This window comes from Ranitomeya variabilis, chromosome 6 (assembly GCF_051348905.1).
Source record: "Ranitomeya variabilis isolate aRanVar5 chromosome 6, aRanVar5.hap1, whole genome shotgun sequence".
NCBI lineage: Eukaryota > Metazoa > Chordata > Amphibia > Anura > Dendrobatidae > Ranitomeya > Ranitomeya variabilis.
Genome location: NC_135237.1, coordinates 527719678 through 527738929, shown reverse-complemented (window position 1 = coordinate 527738929; position 19252 = coordinate 527719678). Strand labels below are relative to the sequence as shown.

At 36.9% G+C, this 19252-nt stretch overlaps 1 protein-coding gene across 7 annotated transcripts in view; it reads left to right on the top strand.

Annotated features, from left to right (window-relative positions):
• CSMD3 (CUB and Sushi multiple domains 3) overlaps positions 1-19252 on the top strand; it is a 1888113-nt gene that overhangs the window by 1472050 nt on the left and 396811 nt on the right. For 5 of the 7 annotated variants that reach the window (XM_077271102.1, XM_077271099.1, XM_077271097.1 and 2 more), the window contains 2 exons: positions 12598-12711; positions 18389-18484. The exons of the other annotated variants lie outside the window; for them this stretch is intronic. In XM_077271102.1, coding sequence (XP_077127217.1) covers positions 12598-12711; positions 18389-18484 — 210 coding nt within the window. The remainder of the gene's footprint in view (positions 1-12597; positions 12712-18388; positions 18485-19252) is intronic. 7 annotated transcript variants of the gene reach the window in all.

Below are 19252 nucleotides of genomic sequence, written 5' to 3'. Positions count from 1 at the left end.
GCAATTTCGCACCGTGTTGCTCTTCTACTTGGACCAATAATGTTTGAACTTTATTCCAGTGAGTGCCACCTCTTTTCATTTCATTTGGATTATGCACTTTGCTCCGGTGTGCACCTGAAAGAAGAAAGGTTTTATGCCTGCGGCATTTTTGATCAGCTGATGGTATTGACTCTATGAATCACCAGTGGTGCTCGGCTTTCTCTATTTCTGTGAGTTTATGTGTTCTGTTTGAAGATAAAATAGAAAGCCGTGCTTCCTGTGCGTACTTTTAATTGCCTTCATCATATTACATAACACTTAGTACTTACAATTGCTCATTTTTTCATTAGTTTAATGACATCACAAGATTTAAAACAGAGTAACTAATTCTTTGTAAGCTCTATGAAGAGATAGAGAGTCTATTTTCCTTGCATGAGTCATCACTACAAAAGTCCCTGAAAGGGGAGGAATGGAGCTGCAGGGTCAAGAGTTAAAGAGAGGAATAATAAAGTCAGGGAAAAGAGACTTCCTGTTTGTACATAGAGTAAAAAAAAGATGATAAAAAAGAATTAACTAAGTAGAAGGGAAAAATACAGAAATTGTAAGTGCACAGTGCCAGACAATGTGATAATTGTGATATATTAAGAAGATAAAAACTTTTAGATTGCCCTGTCCTCTCCATTGTGATCAAATATATTGGGGGAGTCAAGAGGCCCCATAAACATCAGAAGGATTTATCGTCCTGCCTACGAGTTCAGCTGACTTTAATCTAAAATGTGATGGGACCTTGTTCTTTAGGTTTACACCTTTTTTCATATATACACCAGAAAAAGTCAAATGAAGGGGCAAGCTATGCTATAATTAATTAAAGCTATCCCATCATCAGGATTTTGCTAAGTAACCTACATACACTGTCGGTTTGCCGCTGCTAAACTGATTAAAATGATACCTGGGGTGAAGAAATACATCTTATGGTCCTTGGGTAGTGTTAGAAGTTTGCAGCTAATGTTATGCTCGTGCTCCTGGGTGGGACTGTAGTCTTATCTTCCTGATCTAGCCTGCTCTAAGCGAAAAAAACAAGGAAAAATCTGCCCATGGGCCCGCCCCAAAGCACAAACAGTCTGCCTCTATGATGAGGAATATGTCTGTACTTTGGGGGGGTGGGGGTGACTGTGGTCAGGTTTATCCTTAGTTTCTCTGGCTTAGAGCAGGACAGATCAGGAAGATTAGACTCTGCCTACATTCTCGTCCAGGAGCAGGAGCATATCATTAGCTGCAAACTTCTAACACTGATTACACAAGAACCACAAGACGGATTTCTTCACCACTGGTATCATTTTAATCAGTTTAATACTGCCAATCTGCCAGTGTCTGTAAGGCCATGTGCACACGTTCAGTATTTTTTGCGTTTTTTTTCGTGTTTTTTCGCTATAAAAATGTGATAAAAATGCGAAAAAAACGCTTACATATGCCTCCCATTATTTTCAGTGTATTCCGCATTTTTTGTGCAAATGTTGCCTTTTTTTCAGCGAAAAAATCGCATCGCGGAAAAAAAAGCAACATGTTCATTAAAATGCGGAATTGCAGGGGATTCCGCACACCTGGGAGTCCATTGATCTGCTTACTTCCCGCACGGGGCTGTGCACACCATGCGGGAAGTAAGCAGATTATGTGCGGTTGGTACCCAGGGTGGAGGAGAGGAGACTCTCCTCCACGCACTGGGCACCATATAATTGGTCAAAAAAAAAGAATTAAAATAAAAAATAGTCCTATACTCACCTTCGATGTCTTCCCGCCTCTCCACTGCACGCTGTCGCTTCGGTTCCTGTAGCTGGTGTGCGGTGAAGGACCTGCCGATGACGTCGCCATATTGTGATTGGTCGAGACCGGTCATGTGACCACTCACGTGACCGTGACGTCATGGAAGGTCCTGCGCGCACACACCATCTATACGGAACGGACGCCGGTGAGGAGATCGGCTGTCTGCGGGTGAGTATAAGCATTTTTTTATTTTTTTTATTATTTTTAAACATTCTATCTTTTACTATAGATGCTGCAAAAGCAGCATCTATAGTAAAAAGTTGGACACACTTGTCAAACGCTATGTTTGACAAGTGTGACCAACCTGTCAGTCAGTTTTCCAAGCGATGCTACAGATCGCTTGGAAAACTTTAGCATTCTGCAAGCTAATTACGCTTGCAGAATGCTAAAAAAATGCGAAAAAAATGGAAAAAAAACGCAAAAAAAAAATGCGGATTTCTTGCAGAAAATTTCCGTTTTTCTTCAGGAAATTTCTGCAAGAAATCCGGACGTGTGCACATGGCCTTAGTTACTTAGCAAAATCCTGCTGACAGGTTCACTTTAAGGTCCTTTTGCATTTACTGACCAGTGGCACTAATCTACCTCTCATTAGTAAATTTTTACAAATCAGTAATCAGTTAATTGTCTGGTTCTTCACAGTGCAAGTCCTATATACACAGGACAATTTGCTCCAAGAGCAATGATCCTTTTGGCAGCACAAATGCAATTTGAGTGTTTTGCTTATTTATCAGGATATAGGCAGCCTGTTTCCACTGAAAGATTGTCATCAAACAAGAACACTTGCTCGCAATGACCTTTCATTATAAATGCAGCTTTACTCTGCTTAGACGTATAGTCATATATCATGTTTGAAATGGGACTAACAAACAAGCTTTATGGTATACGGTTGACATACATCTGAATGCATATATCAGTTTATGCTCATGACCGTGAGATTAAAGTGCATCAGCCACTAATGCATAAATGTTTCATATTCCTAATGCACTCCATCTTGGATAAAGTTTTATATGCATATCTTGATCAAATCTTCAGTGACAAGGTCACCTACTGATTGGTCTGAATAAATCTTCATATTTTAGATGCTCACTGGCAGTAAGTGAGCCCTTAGGTACATGGCAAATATTTCAAATATGAATTTGAGCTTCCCCGCTGAGTTATTCAGCTTGAAATTAGTTATGTTTCCAAGCTTGCAGAAGAATAGAAAAGGGGAAACTTTAACTATCTTAGTATTGAACCTCCATGAATGTATTATGTTTACTTATGAATCATGCATATTGTTTTCTGTATGTATTTTCCATCAGCGTTTTTGTATTTGAATATGTTGCAAACGATTTTGCAGTTACAGCAAAAAACTGACACAGATTTGTGGCAATAGACCCAAGGTCTCTTAAAATTTGAATTTGTTACCGTAACTCTCTTTAAGTGAAACTATAATTAAAAATGACCGATTGTTTAAATAAGTTTATTTGGAATAAATGTATTATTTTTCTTTGTCAAAAATTTTTTTTTTCATTCCACATAGGCCAAAGTAACTATCTTAGATTGTAACTTCCTATTGTTTCAGGAAACAACACATGTACATAGCCACAATGATCGGAGCCTGACCCTATATTTTGCATTGAAGCCTCTAGTGAGCATGTGCAAAGGTCTTTGTGAAGGAAGGGATAGGAGGGTCAGCTCCTATCAACTATTGGGTCAGGATAGTAGGGTCAGCTGTGACATCAACTATTGCAAATGGTGTATCCTGTAAAATCAGCTGAGTATAGAGTTGTTACCTTTGATTGTGAAATCATGAATCTGATAATAAAGAGCTTTGCTTAAAATTCTTAATGAAAGGACAGGAAATAAGAGTCTAAGAAAGCTCCAGAGGCAGAGTCTGAATATTGCAAAATTACATATTTTTTTAATAAAGTGATAATTTTTAAAAATAAAGTGATTAATTTAATCATGATATAAAAAAATTGCCAACATTTTTTTTTAGATATTTTTAAACCTGAAGCATATTTTAAACATTAGTTCATTTTCTGATGACAGCTTCCCTTTAGGCTAGGAGGACACCACCGTATTTTCTCTAATCTGAAAAAATCAGCCTGATTATGCTAATCACACTGTGATCACACTCTGATAAGAGCATAATTAGAGTATGATCATAGTGTGATCTGATTTTTTGGGGATGTGGAGAAGATGTAAAAAAAACGTTCTCCATCTTCTCCATTTTGTCAGTCCATGAAAGTGGAATCGCACTCGGATGTCAACCGAGTGAGGTCTGATTTTTTTCCACAGACTCATTGACTTGCATGGCTTAATGTGATCCACATTTTGTGTAGGCTGCAATTTCATCTGTGGACAAACTCTTTCAAAGGAAAATATTGGCCATGTGCATGGCCCCATAGAATAACATTGGTCCTAGTGTGATCCAATTTTTTGTTGGATCCCATTCGGACCAAAAATACGGTCTATTGCACAAGCCCTGAAGGTTTTTTTTTTCATGTTTTTGTGCATTTTTCTGCTACTTATCTAAAGTAATATTCTTTATTTTACAGTAAAAAAACATATACAATATATAACATAAAAATGCTGTTAACTTTTCCCAGGTAACAGAGAGTAAAATGACAATACTATAGAGGCCAGTTTTAATTTTTGGCCAAATGGTCCTCTCTCTTCTGTATTTTCTGTTGCTTGTATGTCTGTTTGACCCATAACCGTACATCACTATGCACATTGCAGTGTTTCCAATATACTGGTCAGTATAGTGGTCCTATGGGGTGCATATCATACAGATCATAAAGTAGTCATGCATATTTTTGGGGACATATGTATCACCTTGTAGCACCTCGTGAATCATATAGGGGTTTTTTTTCACTAAGAACATAATATTTAGATTTCTTTACAGAAAAATGTAACCTAGATTACTTTACCAAATATGCCCAAAAGACACAGTTTTGTGTTAAAAGACTTCTTAGGCTCATATATAAAATAAGTGATAATTTTATTTTTACAAAGTGTGATTTTGTTTTCAGGAAAATAAAAAAAGAGAATCTGTCAGAAGACAGCATGAAACATGACAGCAGAAAACAGGGATATGCTCCCTGGGTAAAACTTTCTAGGTTTTAATTCTGAAAGCATTTCAGAGAAAACATAGTTTACAAGCAAGCTAGAATTGCGGAAAAGACTCAAAATGGCAACTCCCTAGATGGATTTTGTTTAACTAGTGATTGTGACTTTTTAGCACCAAAAGAAACAGACCCTTGAAAACATCACAAAAAATGTGTGAAATTTGATTAAAGTCATACATCTTGAATCTGTCGAAAATATCTGGAAAAGAAAAGTAATCTAGGAAAAATAAAAATAATAAAAAAGAAAAACAACTTAAAGAGAATCAGTTATCAGTTTTTGCTATGTAATCTGAAAGTAGCATAATGTAGGGGCAGAAACCAACCCTGAATCCAATGATGTGTCATTCATTGGGTTGCTTGATGTAGTTTAATATAAATGGAAATCAGAATGACTACATGGCACAAGAGAAATAACCCTATAGTGATAATCTTATGTTGAAAAAACATTGATTTTCTGGAAAGCATAGCAAGCAGCCCAGTAAGTTACCTAGTAACATAGTTATTAAGGTTGAAGGAAGACTTTAAGTCCATCTAGTTCAACCCATAGCCTAACCTAACATGCCCTAACATGTTGATCCAGAGGAAGGCAAAAAAACCCATGAGGCAAAGAGTAAGCTCCACCATGGGGAAAAAAATTCCTTCCCGACTCCACATACGGCAATCAGACTAGATCCCTGGATCAACGCCCTATCAAGGAATCCAGTGTATATACCCTGTAACATTATACTTTTCCAGAAAGGTATCCAGTCCCCTCTTAAATTTAAGTAATGAATCACTCATTACAACATCATACGGGAGAGAGTTCCATAGTCTCACTGCTCTTACAGTAAAGAATCCGCGTCTGTTATTATGCTTAAACCTTCTTTCCTCCAGACGTAGAGGATGCCCCCTTGTCCCTGTCTCAGGTCTATGATTAAAAAGATCAGAAAGGTCTTTGTATTGTCCCCTCATATATTTATACATTAAAATAAGATCACCCCTTAGTCTTCGTTTTTCCAAACTAAATAGCCCCAAGTGTAATAACCTATCTTGGTATTGCAGACCCCCCAGTCCTCTAATAACCTTGGTCGCTCTTCTCTGCACCCGCTCCAGTTCAGCTATGTCTTTCTTATACACCTGAGACCAGAACTGTGCACAGTATTCTAAGTGTGGTCGAACTAGTGACTTGTATAGAGGTAAAATTATGTTCTCCTCATGAGCATCTATGCCTCTTTTAATACATCCCATTATTTGCCTTTGTAGCAGCTGCCTGACACTGGCCACTGAATATGAGTTTGTCATCCACCCATACTCCCAGGTCTTTTTCATTGACGGTTTTGCCCAGAGTCTTAGAATTAAGCACATAGTTATACATCTTATTACTTCTACCCAAGTGCATGACCTTACATTTATCCCCATTAAAGCTCATTTGCCATTTATCAGCCCAAGCTTCTAGTTTACATAAATCATCCTGTAATATAAAATTGTCCTCCTCTGTATTGATTACCCTGAAGAGTTTAGTGTCATCTGCAAATATTGAAATTATGCTCTGTATGCCCCCTACAAGGTAATTAATACATATGTTAAAAAGAAGAGGGCCCAATACTGACCCCTGTGGCACCCCACGGCTAACCGCAACCCAGTCTGAGTGTGCACCATTAATAACTACCCTTTGTTTCCTATCCCTGAGCCAGCTCTTATCCCACTTACACATATTTTCTCCTATCCCCATTTTTCTCATTTTATGTATCAACCTTGTGTGTGGCACCGTATCAAAAGCTTTTGAAAAGTCCATATACACTATGTCCACTGCATTCCCTTGGTCCAGTCCGGAACTTACCTCTTCATAGAAGCTGATCAAATTAGTCTGACATGAACGGTCCCTAGTAAACCCTTGCTGATACTGGGTCATGAGGTTATTCCTCTTCAGATACTCCAGTATAGCATCCCTTAGAATGCCCTCCAGGATTTTACCCACAGTAGAGGTTAAGCTTACTGGCCTATAATTTCCGAGTTCAGTTTTTGTCCCCTTTTTGAATATTGGCACCACATTTGCTATACGCCAGTCCTGTGGTACAGACGCTGCTATTATGGAGTCTTTAAAGATTACAAATAATGGTCTATCAATGACTGTACTTATTTCCTGCAGTACTCGGGGGTGTATCCCATCCGGGCCCGGAGATTTGGCAATTTTAGTGATTTTTAGATGCCACCGTACTTCCTGCTGGGTTAAGCAGGTGACATTTAATGGGGAATTTTTGTTATCACTGATCATAATGTCGGCCATGGGATTTTCTTTTGTAAATACTGATGAAAAAAAGTCATTTAGCAGATTGGCTTTTTCCTCATCCTCATCCACCATTTCACCCAGACTATTTTTAAGGGGGCCAACACTATCACTTTTTAGTTTCTTACTATTTACGTAGTTAAAGAATATTTTGGGATTATTTTTACTCTCTCTGGCAATGAGTCTCTCTGACTCAATCTTTGCTGCCTTGATTTGCTTTTTACAAAATTTATTTAATTTTCTGTATTTATTTAATGCCTCATCACTACCTACTTCCTTTAATTCTCTAAATGCTTTCTTTTTGTCACTTATTGCGCCCCTTACAGCTCTATTTAGCCATATTGGTTTCCTCCTATTTCTGGTATGTTTATTCCGATACGGTATATACTGTGCACTGGTCCTATCCAGGATGCTAATAAACGTCTCCCATTTTCTTTGTGTATTTTTATGTCTCAGGATATCGTCCCAGTTAATTGCACCAAGATCATCTCTCATCCGTTGAAAATTTGTCCTCCTGAAGTAATACATCACTTGAATCAGATTCTCTGACCCTGCACCATGCTGCTTTAAGATTAAATAGCAAAAAACTACTGACAAGCTCCCTTTAAAAAGTATCACAACACATAGAAATAATAAGACGGAATTGCTAAAAGCCACTAAAAAGGCACAAATCACTTTTTAGTGACCAACAGCAATGATGAATTGGGTTGAAAGTTTGCAAAGACTTATTGAAATTAATATTATATTCTCTGTTGGAATAAGGAGAAGTTGATATAAAACCGATAATATAATATAAAGTGCAAAAAAATATTGAGCTTTACACTTATCTCAAGATTAGCGAAATACACTTTGACTAAGCAAATTAGCAATTACATTTATTGAACCAAGCTGAAGCGAGAAAAAAACAAGCACAAACACAGCGCCCAGCATATCCGAGGCACAAAGTACACTGGCTAGAATTTGTTCTTGATGTTACATAAAAGTACACTGGCTTTCAGAATGATAACGTCAGTTTGTCTGTCTTAATGTTAATGTTATTAATGTATGTCTCTTTAATACTTATTCTTAAATTTGCTAAAGGCTGAAAATGGTACTAGAATTACATTCTTTGTTACGTTTATCCATAAAAGTTAAGGAAAACCACACTAAAGAAACAACATTTTTTGAGAAGGAGCTAGAGATGTTTTTTACCTTGGCATTCTACTGTATGAGAACTTATGGAGAATTGTATGGAGTAAAAACCTGTATATACACACATGGTCAAAATTGTTGGTACTAGGGTTGAGCGACTTTTGCTTTTTTAGGATTGAGTCGGGTTTCGTGAAACCCGACTGTCTCGAAAGTCGGATCGTGTGAAATCGGCCGATTATTGTGAAAAGTCGGGGGGCCGACCGAAACACGAAACCCAATGCAAGTCAATGGGAATTGATTTTTTTTTTCTTCTCTCTCTCTCTCTCTCTCTCCAAAATTTGTGTTTCACTGTGGGAATCGCTATATCCCAAACGTTAAGATGGCGCTTTTACCCCTTGTGACGCCGCACAAAGCGAGCCGGAACCCATGTCATCACGCTGCACACACTCCTTCATTGGCTGAAAAAAATGGCGGGGAAAGCGTCATACGAAACGCGACTTTGACCGTGTGGCCGATCCCACCCTGGGGTCTAGTCGGGTTTCACGAAACCCGACTTTGCCAAAAGTCGGCGACTTTTGAAAATGACCGATCCGTTTTGCTCAACCCTAGTTGGTACCCCTCATTTAATGACAGAAAAACCCACAATGATCACAGAAATAACTTGAATCTGACAAAAGTAATAAACAAATGAAAGTCAGACATTGCTTTTCAACCATGCTTCCACAGAATTAAAAAAAAAAAAAATTCTTGAAATAGGCCTGGAGAGAAATGATGTTTCCCTTAACATATTATTTTGTTGCACAACCTTTTTAAGCAATCACTGCAATCAAACGATTCCTGTAACTGTCAATGAGACTTCTGCACCTTTCAACAGGTATTTTGGCCCACTCCTGAAAAGAAAACTGCTCCAGTTGTCTCATGTTTGAAGGTTGCCTTTTCCAGACGGCATGTTTCAGCTCTTTCCAAAGATGCTCAATAGGATTTAGGTCAGGGCTCATAGAAGGCCACTTCAGAATAGTCCAATGTTTTCCTTGGCCATTCTTGGGTGTTTTTAGCTGTGTTTTGGGTCATTATCCTGTTGCAAGAACCAAAACCTGCGAATGAGATCAAGCTTTCTGATACTTTGCAGCACATTTCTTTCTAGAATCCCTTGATAGTCTTGAGATTTCATTGTACCCTGCACAGATTCTAGACACCCTGTGCCAGATGCAGCAAGGCAGCCCCAGAACATAACAGAGCCTCCTCCATGTTTCAAAATAGGACAGTGTTCTTTTCTTGATATGTTTCATTTTTCCTTTTTGAACATAGAGCTGATGTGCCTTGTCAAAAAGTTCCATTTTTGTCTCATCTGTCCATAGGAAATTCACCCAGAAGCTTTGTGGCTTGTCAACATGTAGTTTGGCAAATTACAGTCTGGCTTTTTATGATTTTTTTTCAACAATTGTGTCCTCCATGGTCATCTCCCATGAATTCCACTTTGGCTCATACAACAACGGATGGTGCGATCTGACACTGATGTTCCTTGAGCTTGAAGTTCACCTTTAATTTGTTTAGAAGTTTTTCTGGGCTCTTTTGTTACCATTTGTATTATCCGTCTCTTTGATTTGTCATCAATTTTCCTCCTGTGGCCACGTCCAGGGAGGTGGGCTACAGTCCCATGGATCTTACATTTCTGGATAATATGTGCAACTGTAGTCACAGGAACATCAAACTGCTTGGAGATGGTGGATCGCACAAAATAAAAATAATGATAAAGTTTGATCACAACCCGGGGTCCACCGTGCAAAGATGGAAAACTGTAGCTAATGTGAACAATGGTGGATCACACAGCAAGCGATACCTAGCTTGCACGTTACACGTGTTACACGTCACTCAATGTATAGCACACAAGGCTGGCACACAGCAACAGAAAAGATGTTCTGCATTGGAGCTGTGTCAGTCGCAAAGTAATGAAAAAGATGCTCTACAGTAGAGCTGTGTCAGTCGCACACAGTAACAGAGCAGCTATGGCGCTAAACACGATCCCTGTTAATCTCACAGGAGAACGCAACTCTCACAGGGGCAAGGGAACAGGTAGTGGACACAAACGCAGCGTGTGCAGGCACATAAACTCCTCTCCGGAGGTGCCAGAATTCTAAAGGCTATATGCCTGCTCTGAGCACACGCAGACAGGTCCACACTACCATTATGTTCCACACACTCATAAGGTATACATTATCTTAGCGCGCGGGTGTACTCTCCAGGAAACCTTTTATACATTCCTGTTTTCCTGTTCAAGTCCAGTCAGACAGGATCTTGCTCGTGGACCAATCTGGAACTGCCACTTCACCCAAGCAGCTGATGACCGACCACCACGAGCATGCTCTGTAGGGAGATTTCTGGACTGGAAGGCCTATCTGCTGCTGCCTATTGCTAGTTACTATAGCTTTGGCAGTAGAGCCTGCAGTAACCAAGCGAACAGCATGAGTCTGGGCAAGACGCTGAGACCGATGTCTTTGCTGAGCCACTCCCACTGCAGCCAAAGCAAAATGGGAGACCGTAGAGGCAGTCAAGGCTTGGGATCTACCCGTGTGGTGGGAGAATCTTGGCACCTAACAGATGGTCATTTAACTTTTACCTCTAACATGTTTGTCTATAATTTTCTTTCTAATCTCCTGAGACAACTCTTTCCTTCGCTTCCTCTGGTCCATGTTGAGTGTCATACACACCATGTCACCAAACAGCACAGTGAGTATCTGTAGCCCTATATACAGGCAACTCACTGATTCCAAGATTGTAGACACCCGTGATGCTAGTTAGTGGACACTCCTTGATTTAACATGTCCATTTTGTCACATTATTTTCAGGGGTACCATCATTTCTGTCCAGGCCTATTTCATGAGTTTTATTTTTTTTTAAATTCTTTGGAAGCATGGTTGAAAAGCAATGTCTGACTTTCATTTGTTCATTTACATAGATCTTTTATTTATTATTACTTTTGTCAGATTCAAGTTATTTATGTGACCATTGTGGGTTTTTCTGTCATTAAAGGAGGGATACCAACAATTTTGACCACGTGTGTATAAAAAATAAATATTTTGTATTTTTAAATGCACTTCTCTGTCTTTGGGTGGGGAAAAGACAAAAAATAAAAATAAAAATAGCAGATTGATATTGTGTTTTTTGGTGAAAACACCTGCAGAAAAAAAATGCAGCCAAAAGCATTTTTGAACGTGGGAACATGATTTACTACTTCATTAACATAGGTTTTTAATGCCTTTTGAAGCAAAACGTTGATGAACAAAAAAGAAAAGAGGCAAATAGCTTAAAAAAGAGATAATGAATGCGATGGGGAAAAAAAACAGCAAAGAAAGAAGAAAAAAATAAAAGGGCACAAATTCAATGACGAACTGATCCCTCCGTGTGGGAATCAAGCATTGCAACTTCATTCGCGTTTTTTTTTCCAGCAACGAACTTTTAGAGTATATTTAAAAATATGTTATTAATAATTATTACTACAGTTTTAGGAACATTAAGAATGACCCATCACATCTTTTCATTATTTATTTAATTTTTTTAAATATGAAAAATAAAATCAAAATGAGAACTGATATTATTTTGTTATATATACAGTTTATCAATATATATATTTATATCATATTAAATAATTCCATCCACAAAAAACTGGTTTATATGTATCACAATAATCATAAACAGAGAAGAGAAACTGGAACTGTATGCATAAATATTCATTTTTGTGCACAACTGGGAAAAAATATGTCTGGGTTCATCTGATTTAAGACGTTTTTTCACCAGCAATGGTAGTGATTATTGAACACATATAATTGAAGGGGAAATTGTCCAAAAAGTGGAGCAGATATTTAATATATGGTGTCAATTTGCCCCACTTATCTGTACATGATATTTTGAAACAATGAATATTCCACTTTTAATATTTGATTCATTGACTGAATCCCCATTTTCATTACCCAATGTTGCTCCTCCACAAAATAATTTCACAAATTCAGCAAACGTGTTTTCATGTTGTTCTGTGCATTATGTTTGCTGTTGGTAAATTATTACTGCAATCCATATATTTTATTCCTTTAGAGTTACATATTAATTCATTACATTACATTTTGGGCATTTCATATGCCTTACATATGATCATGTAATTTTATTACACATTTTTTTGTATTCTTTGTCACAAATTATTTTAAACATCTTAAAGATCATGAACTTGGAGCATGATTTCTTCTCTTTTCTCTCCCTTTTCTTTCTCTGCTACTGGTTATTGCTCTATAGTGGTTTTTGGCCAGTTTGTGTTTTTCCAGACGTCTCTCCATGACGTAGTTGAGGTATATGATGGAGCAACTCAACAGTCGCCTCTCTTATCTTCTCTCTCAGGATCTCATTCAGGTACTTTTTCTTTTCTCAGAGATACCAATGGGTCATTTATAAAATGTTCTATTTTTTTAATTTAATATTATGTTTGTTGAGATAAGTAACATACTATCAAAATACAATACATTTAGATTTTAAAGGGAAGCTATTTTCAGAAAATTATTTATTGACTAGGTTTGTTTTTTGTGTTAAATGTATTTTTATAAAAATGTTACCATTTATTTTAATATATTAAATAAAAATAATAATTATTATTTTGTTCATATAGCACCAACATATTCAGCAGCACTTCACAATTAAGTGTGGACACGTACAAACAATATAAACATTGCAAAGTAACACATAGTTCAACTGTTACAATCTGTATTAGAAGTAAAAAATAAAATATCTTGTATTTTTTGCAAATTTTCACATTAGCCTTTGAGATTTTTAGAATGTAAGCTCATTTTGCTTCAAGAAACAACACCTGTAGTTTCAGGAAAAAACACTGGTGCTATGGATTTTTTTTAAAGCTGTGATAGGAAGAAAAACATTTTCATCTTTTTCTTTTCAATTCAGGTAATACAAAAGTCCTGATTTAAGCAATAGATCATTTTTTATGATAGCTTCCCTTTAAAGTTTTTTGTAGCATTTTAAATTTTTTATAGAGTATATTTGTTATACCTGTTTAGTTTGCCACAGCCACCAACACTAATAAAATGAGTAAACAATGTATACTCATATGTACACCCATTAATTAGCTGTCCTTACAGCACAGTGTTTCAAGTTTTCTATTTACCTACAGTGATAATGTCCAATATATTACAGCAGTATGAGACTACTGAGGCCATTAATTGGATGCAAAATAATTCAGCCATGTAACCAGAATGAGGAAGATCGAGGGTATAGCTCTGGAATTGCATTGCTTAAATTGTTGAGTATAAATCACAAACAAATCAATTTTAGGCAAATTTTTTACATTTTGTCTGAATCCAAGAATTTGGGTGATTTGTTCCAGGCAAATTCAGTGAATTAATGCATGGGGATGGAGTTAAAAATAATTATAATCACATCTCATTGCTCAACTGTTTCAGGATTGCAGCTCCCTACCTTGTCATTCTAACTCTTCCCGCAGCTCATATTTATCTCTCCTAGTGACTCCAGGGTCTTCATTCCTTATAGTGTGGCAACAGATGTCCTTTTTCTGATCTTTAATCTTTGACAGACGTATCGATTGAGATTAAAGATTCACAGGAGGATGTCCGTCACCACATTTTAAGAAAAGAAGACAAAGTAGCCACAGGAATATATTGGATGAGCAGACAGAGAGGTATTGTTACGGGAAAGGTTTGTGGCGAAGCGGGCATTATTTTTTTCAGAACTGTAGGCTTATTATACTTTTGGTCAGAGCATAAAAAATATATATTCAATTTATATTGAACAAATTAGATGTGAATTAATTTCATTACCAAGCTTAAGTAAATTTTGGCAGATTTACTGATCACTATTGAACATACATTTTTTTAGTTTTATCTGTTTTGGTGGCTGTCTGCAGATGTTTAAATTACATTCCAAAACTAGTGATGAGCGAGTATACTCACTGCTCGGGGTTTCCCGAGCAGGCTCGGGTGGTCTCCGAGTATTTGTAACTGCTCGGAGATTTAGTTTTTGTTGACGCAGCTGCATGATTGATGGCTGCTAGCCAGCCTGAGTACATGTGGGGGTTGCCTGGTTGCTAGGGAATTCCCACATGTAATCAAGCTGTCTATCAGTTGTAAATCATGCAGCTGAGGCAACGAAAACCCGCACAGCGAGTATACTCGCTCATCACTATCAAAATCCCTTAAAACTATATAAAACTATATTTTGTATATCACTTCCTGACACAGACAAGCACAATGGTGATTTTCAGATCATTGGTGTACAACTCTGACATTCATGTTTGGCAAAAAGATAATTTTGCACTTGTTTATTCAAAATTCCAAGGTCCCAAAAAGTGATTTTTTTTTTTCAACAAAAAAATATTTTCAGAATTGTAATAAAAAATTTCAGAAAAAAAATGTTTGCAACCTCCCATGAGTTGTAACTCCAATTAATATGTACTTATTATATATTAACAGTCTAAGTATTCATGACCAGTCACATAGCTTCTCTATATTGTACAGTGTCTATAGCACAGAAACATATAGCCATACAGTGCCTCAAAGGTACAATACAATGAGTTGGACATTGAGAATATAGAGATATGCAGAAGATAATACTGTGCATATGGAGTTCAATGTTGCATAATACTGCTGTGTAAGATTTGTACGCTACCGTGAAAATCTGATGCAACTCTATGTATCCCGATTATCAGTCTTTAAAAGTTTGTAACATGGCTAATTGCATGAGATCTTAGGATCTGGTTACAATTAATGATATGCAGCACTAGATCACCAACCTGTTTTGTGCAGTACAAAACATCATTTCATGTGACGAATAAGCATTTTGCCAATCGTGAATGATCAGCCGCTTGATTAAACTGCAAGATTATCGTGAAACAAGCAGAGAAAGGCAACATTCCCACAATGAGCCTTTGGTGAGTTTTTGATATTGCAGATTTTCTGTAGCAATTCTGCACCTATTATGTAAATTATTTTACTTACATTTTTTTCATTGCGTTTATTAGTGTGTGTTTTTTTACATACGTTTTTATTGCATTTTTGACTCTTCAATTCTGTCTTATTATGGCATATTTTAAATGAAGCTGCTTTATTTTTGATGCTTCTTAGCATTTGGTGTTAGCATCACATTATTAATATTGTCATGTCTGGATTAAATACATTATTGATTAGTTTCCATCCCGGAAACACGCTAATAACTCATGTGTGTTTTTCTTGTCTGTGGATTTTCCACATCTAACGCAAGTCTAAAGAAAAAAATCTGACTCTAAAAAAGAGAAATTGACATGATGCGGATTTCAAACATGCTCTGCTGGGCAGTTTATACAGCATAATAAAAGCACAGTAGGCATGAGATTTCTATAAATCACATCCACTATGGTTGAACTGTAAGATGCTGCTGTTTTGCCACAGCGAAAATATACAGCGTTAAAAGCTCACCAAAAATGCATCGTGGGCACACATCCATAGAAAAGAATCAATTAGATTTCTGTTTATGAACCAAATTAAAACAGTTTGAAACCTTCCAAAGTCTCCTTTCCTTAGCTTTTTGTGCATTAATAAACCTCACGTGAACACATTTTAGCTAACAGATCCCTAATTCGTGAACACAAAAGACATAGTTTTGAAACTTTCTTACCAATATCTGTAATTTTCTAAAATTTACATGTAAAATAGCCATCTGGGGAATTTTGTTTAACCCCAATGGTCATATCAATGTCAAATTAATTTAAGACTATATTAAATCCTTACCATTGTGCTATCTAGAGTCATGAAAGGATATTAAAAATATAGAATCTTTTTAGATTTGGAAACCATTTCTTTTTTTACTGAAATGCATGTTTTGTTTTTCGAAGTTCTTTGCTTCCCTGCAGACTGTTGGCTGCAGAACGAGTTAATGGAAATCTGTCACAAGATTTTCCAAATACAGACTGCGTCCACCACCTTTAATGCCTCTTTCACAATATTCTATTAAGATGTAAGATATAAGTCATCAATCCCATTTGCACAGCCCAAAAAATACATTTTATAATCCCCCATACAGCGAGTCCTGTCCCATGGGCATTGCTGGTCTTGCTTTGGTGCCTCCTCTCTTCACAATCACTGTCCTCCTGCTTGATTTGTGTATATGACAGATACTATGTCATCCACACAATATCACCAAATCTCACGGCTTTACTTTTGGGTCATCAGTGTTCTTTGGCCTCTCTAGTTGCATGCACATTACAATGCTGTGCTCTGACCTCAGCTTAGCAGAGTGAAGTATATCTGGGCCAGAATGTGATTTGAGGGCACTGACGGGAAGACATAGTATATGTCATTCACATAAAGAAGGGAAGGAGGATGACAATTGTGGTGAGAGGAGGCGTAGTATCAAGATTCTCATTGGACATGACCTCGCTATATGGGGTATTATGAAAGGTATTTTTTGGGCAATGCAGAGGGGTCGGGACTTATAAACATTTTACTAGAATGTTGTAAAAAGGCATTAAAGATGGTGGCCGTACTTTATATTTGGTAAACCTGGTGACAGGTTACTTTTAAACACTGAGTCTGTTAGTGAAATTGTCCTCAAGGTAGATTGGTAGCGCTATCATTGTTATTTGGCTTTACAAAACTTATCTGTGCTGATTAATAACTTTAGACTTTACTGTGGTCATAAATCAGCTGAGAGATGCTCAGATATAGACAGAACAAAAGTTAGGCTACGTTCACGTGTGAAGTTGTCATCCAGTTGTAACCAACACAGTATTAAACATAAAAAAGCCATACATTACAAATAGAGCAAAACAGATACACACTTTGGTTTCCATTTTGGTTTCCATTTTCAGTGATAAAATATAGATCTGGTAAAAACATTAACAAATGACTATCCGTTATGATCCATTTTCCATAGACTTAAAAATAAATATAGATGCAGTTGCTATCTGTTTTTTGGTGGTACTAAAATGTTGTACCTGTAAGGTTTTTTTGATCCAGCTAAAAAAAGGATTGCAGCTGGATTGTAGTCAAATGGAAGACATTTTAGGGCAATTCTGTTCTCAATCAAATACATGGATCCTAGACTGGATTATTTTGCCTCCATTTTTGTCTTTCCAAAATGTATCCAAAAATGGAAAACACAACTGGACATATGAACATAGCCTTGCAAACTCACCATCAGAACTTTCTATAGACCCATCTTGCCTTTACTGATATGTTTCTTTTTCCTACTCCAAAGAAAAGTCATGCAACTGCATATTTGGATTTGTCAGTACTTCTGTTGACGTCAGATTCAGATGCTACATGAGTCTCTGCAGCACCTAAATATAACCCGCTGCTTGGAAAAAGCTTGCCTTCTCTCCAATTAAGCATGCCCTGGACAGCTTTCTCAACTGACACTGAACATTACAGTTGCCTTTTGGCCCCTACTCATTTAGGGAAATTGAGAGCAGAGACAGCAGACATCATTGTTAATGTTGAGTTTCAAATGCCATAGAGACTCGTGTGGCATCCAAATGTCAAAAGAAACACCATAATTGGGCATCCATTTGCCATCAGAAGAAGTACCAAAATGTCCAGAGACTGCAGGCACATGATATTCAAGCTATTGAAAGCATAATAATAAAATTAAGGTGCAGGCAAGATGGTTCTGTAGAGTCTTTATGGTTCTGCTGAAGCCCCTTAAAAACAAAATTTATAAATGCAGTGGTAAAATAGCGTTTGACTTGTCTTACTAAGTACATTGTGACTCCACAAGTTGCTTACTTGCCAAGGACTTGCAAGGGGAAATAAAACTTTAGCATTTTCATTAAATGTCCAACTTTAGAGCTATCTATTAGGTGATAGATTCTCTTTAAAAAAGAGCACTGATGGCTGACACAACTCTGCAATTGTATGGCCTGTTAAACACTTTCATTTGTCCTATAAATGTAATGTATACTTGGATTTCAGTAACCATACACTGACACTGAGTCCTAAGCTCTATGAAATAACAGAAACTGTAATAGCACAGTCAGAAGTTTTCTTTGTTGACTTGTTAATAAAGTTTTTTTATTCATTTTGTTGAGTAGGCGAATCGCTTCCACTAAGTTCTGGTAACCAGATTATTATTAAATTTACAACAATTGGACCGGTGACATCGAAAGGATTTCACTTTGTCTATCAAGGTAAATACAGAAACAAACTTAACAATACATTTACATGTATTGTGTCATATCATCGAGTCAAGATCTATTTGAGAGGTTACTGCACATACCTAACAATCTGTGCCCCCTCTAACTAACTCTTGTTTCTCAGCTCCACTCCTCAAGAATTCCTAACAGAATGTGCTTTACAGTCTATATTCAAAAATCTTTCCAACAGATCATCTTAAAGCTCTTGGGTCCCAAAACACCATGATTTTGCAGTACTCAGTTGGTAGATGTCTATTTGCAGCACTCTGATCTACATTGGTACCCAATAGCAGACAGATCAGAGTCCTGTGAACTTCCTCGTCCAGCACTCAAATGCCAGCATCCGCTATTGTTTACTATGCCCCTTTTCATGTCATAATGTCTCCTGTGGCTTAGCCACACAACATTTTTAATAACTTCTATATTACAGTTATAATTGTACATTGTCTCATTATTAAACTAAGTTGGTTATTTTTTTAGCTTCATAAATGAACCGTAAGATTCCATGCCACCGCAGATACTCTGTACATACTCAAATCTTGACATTTCCCTTGAACATCACATAGTGGAGGTATTCTTCTCCAAGATGGATTGCTTTAAGAAGTCAATAGCTTCATAATGTGAAAATATGTATAATTCTTGCAGTATTCACGCTCAATATGTCCTTTTTTTATACTTGTGGATATCATTAATCTAAGACTAAAATGTAATATTAATAGAATACTGACTTTAAAGCACAATTTAATTTATGAAGTAATCAAT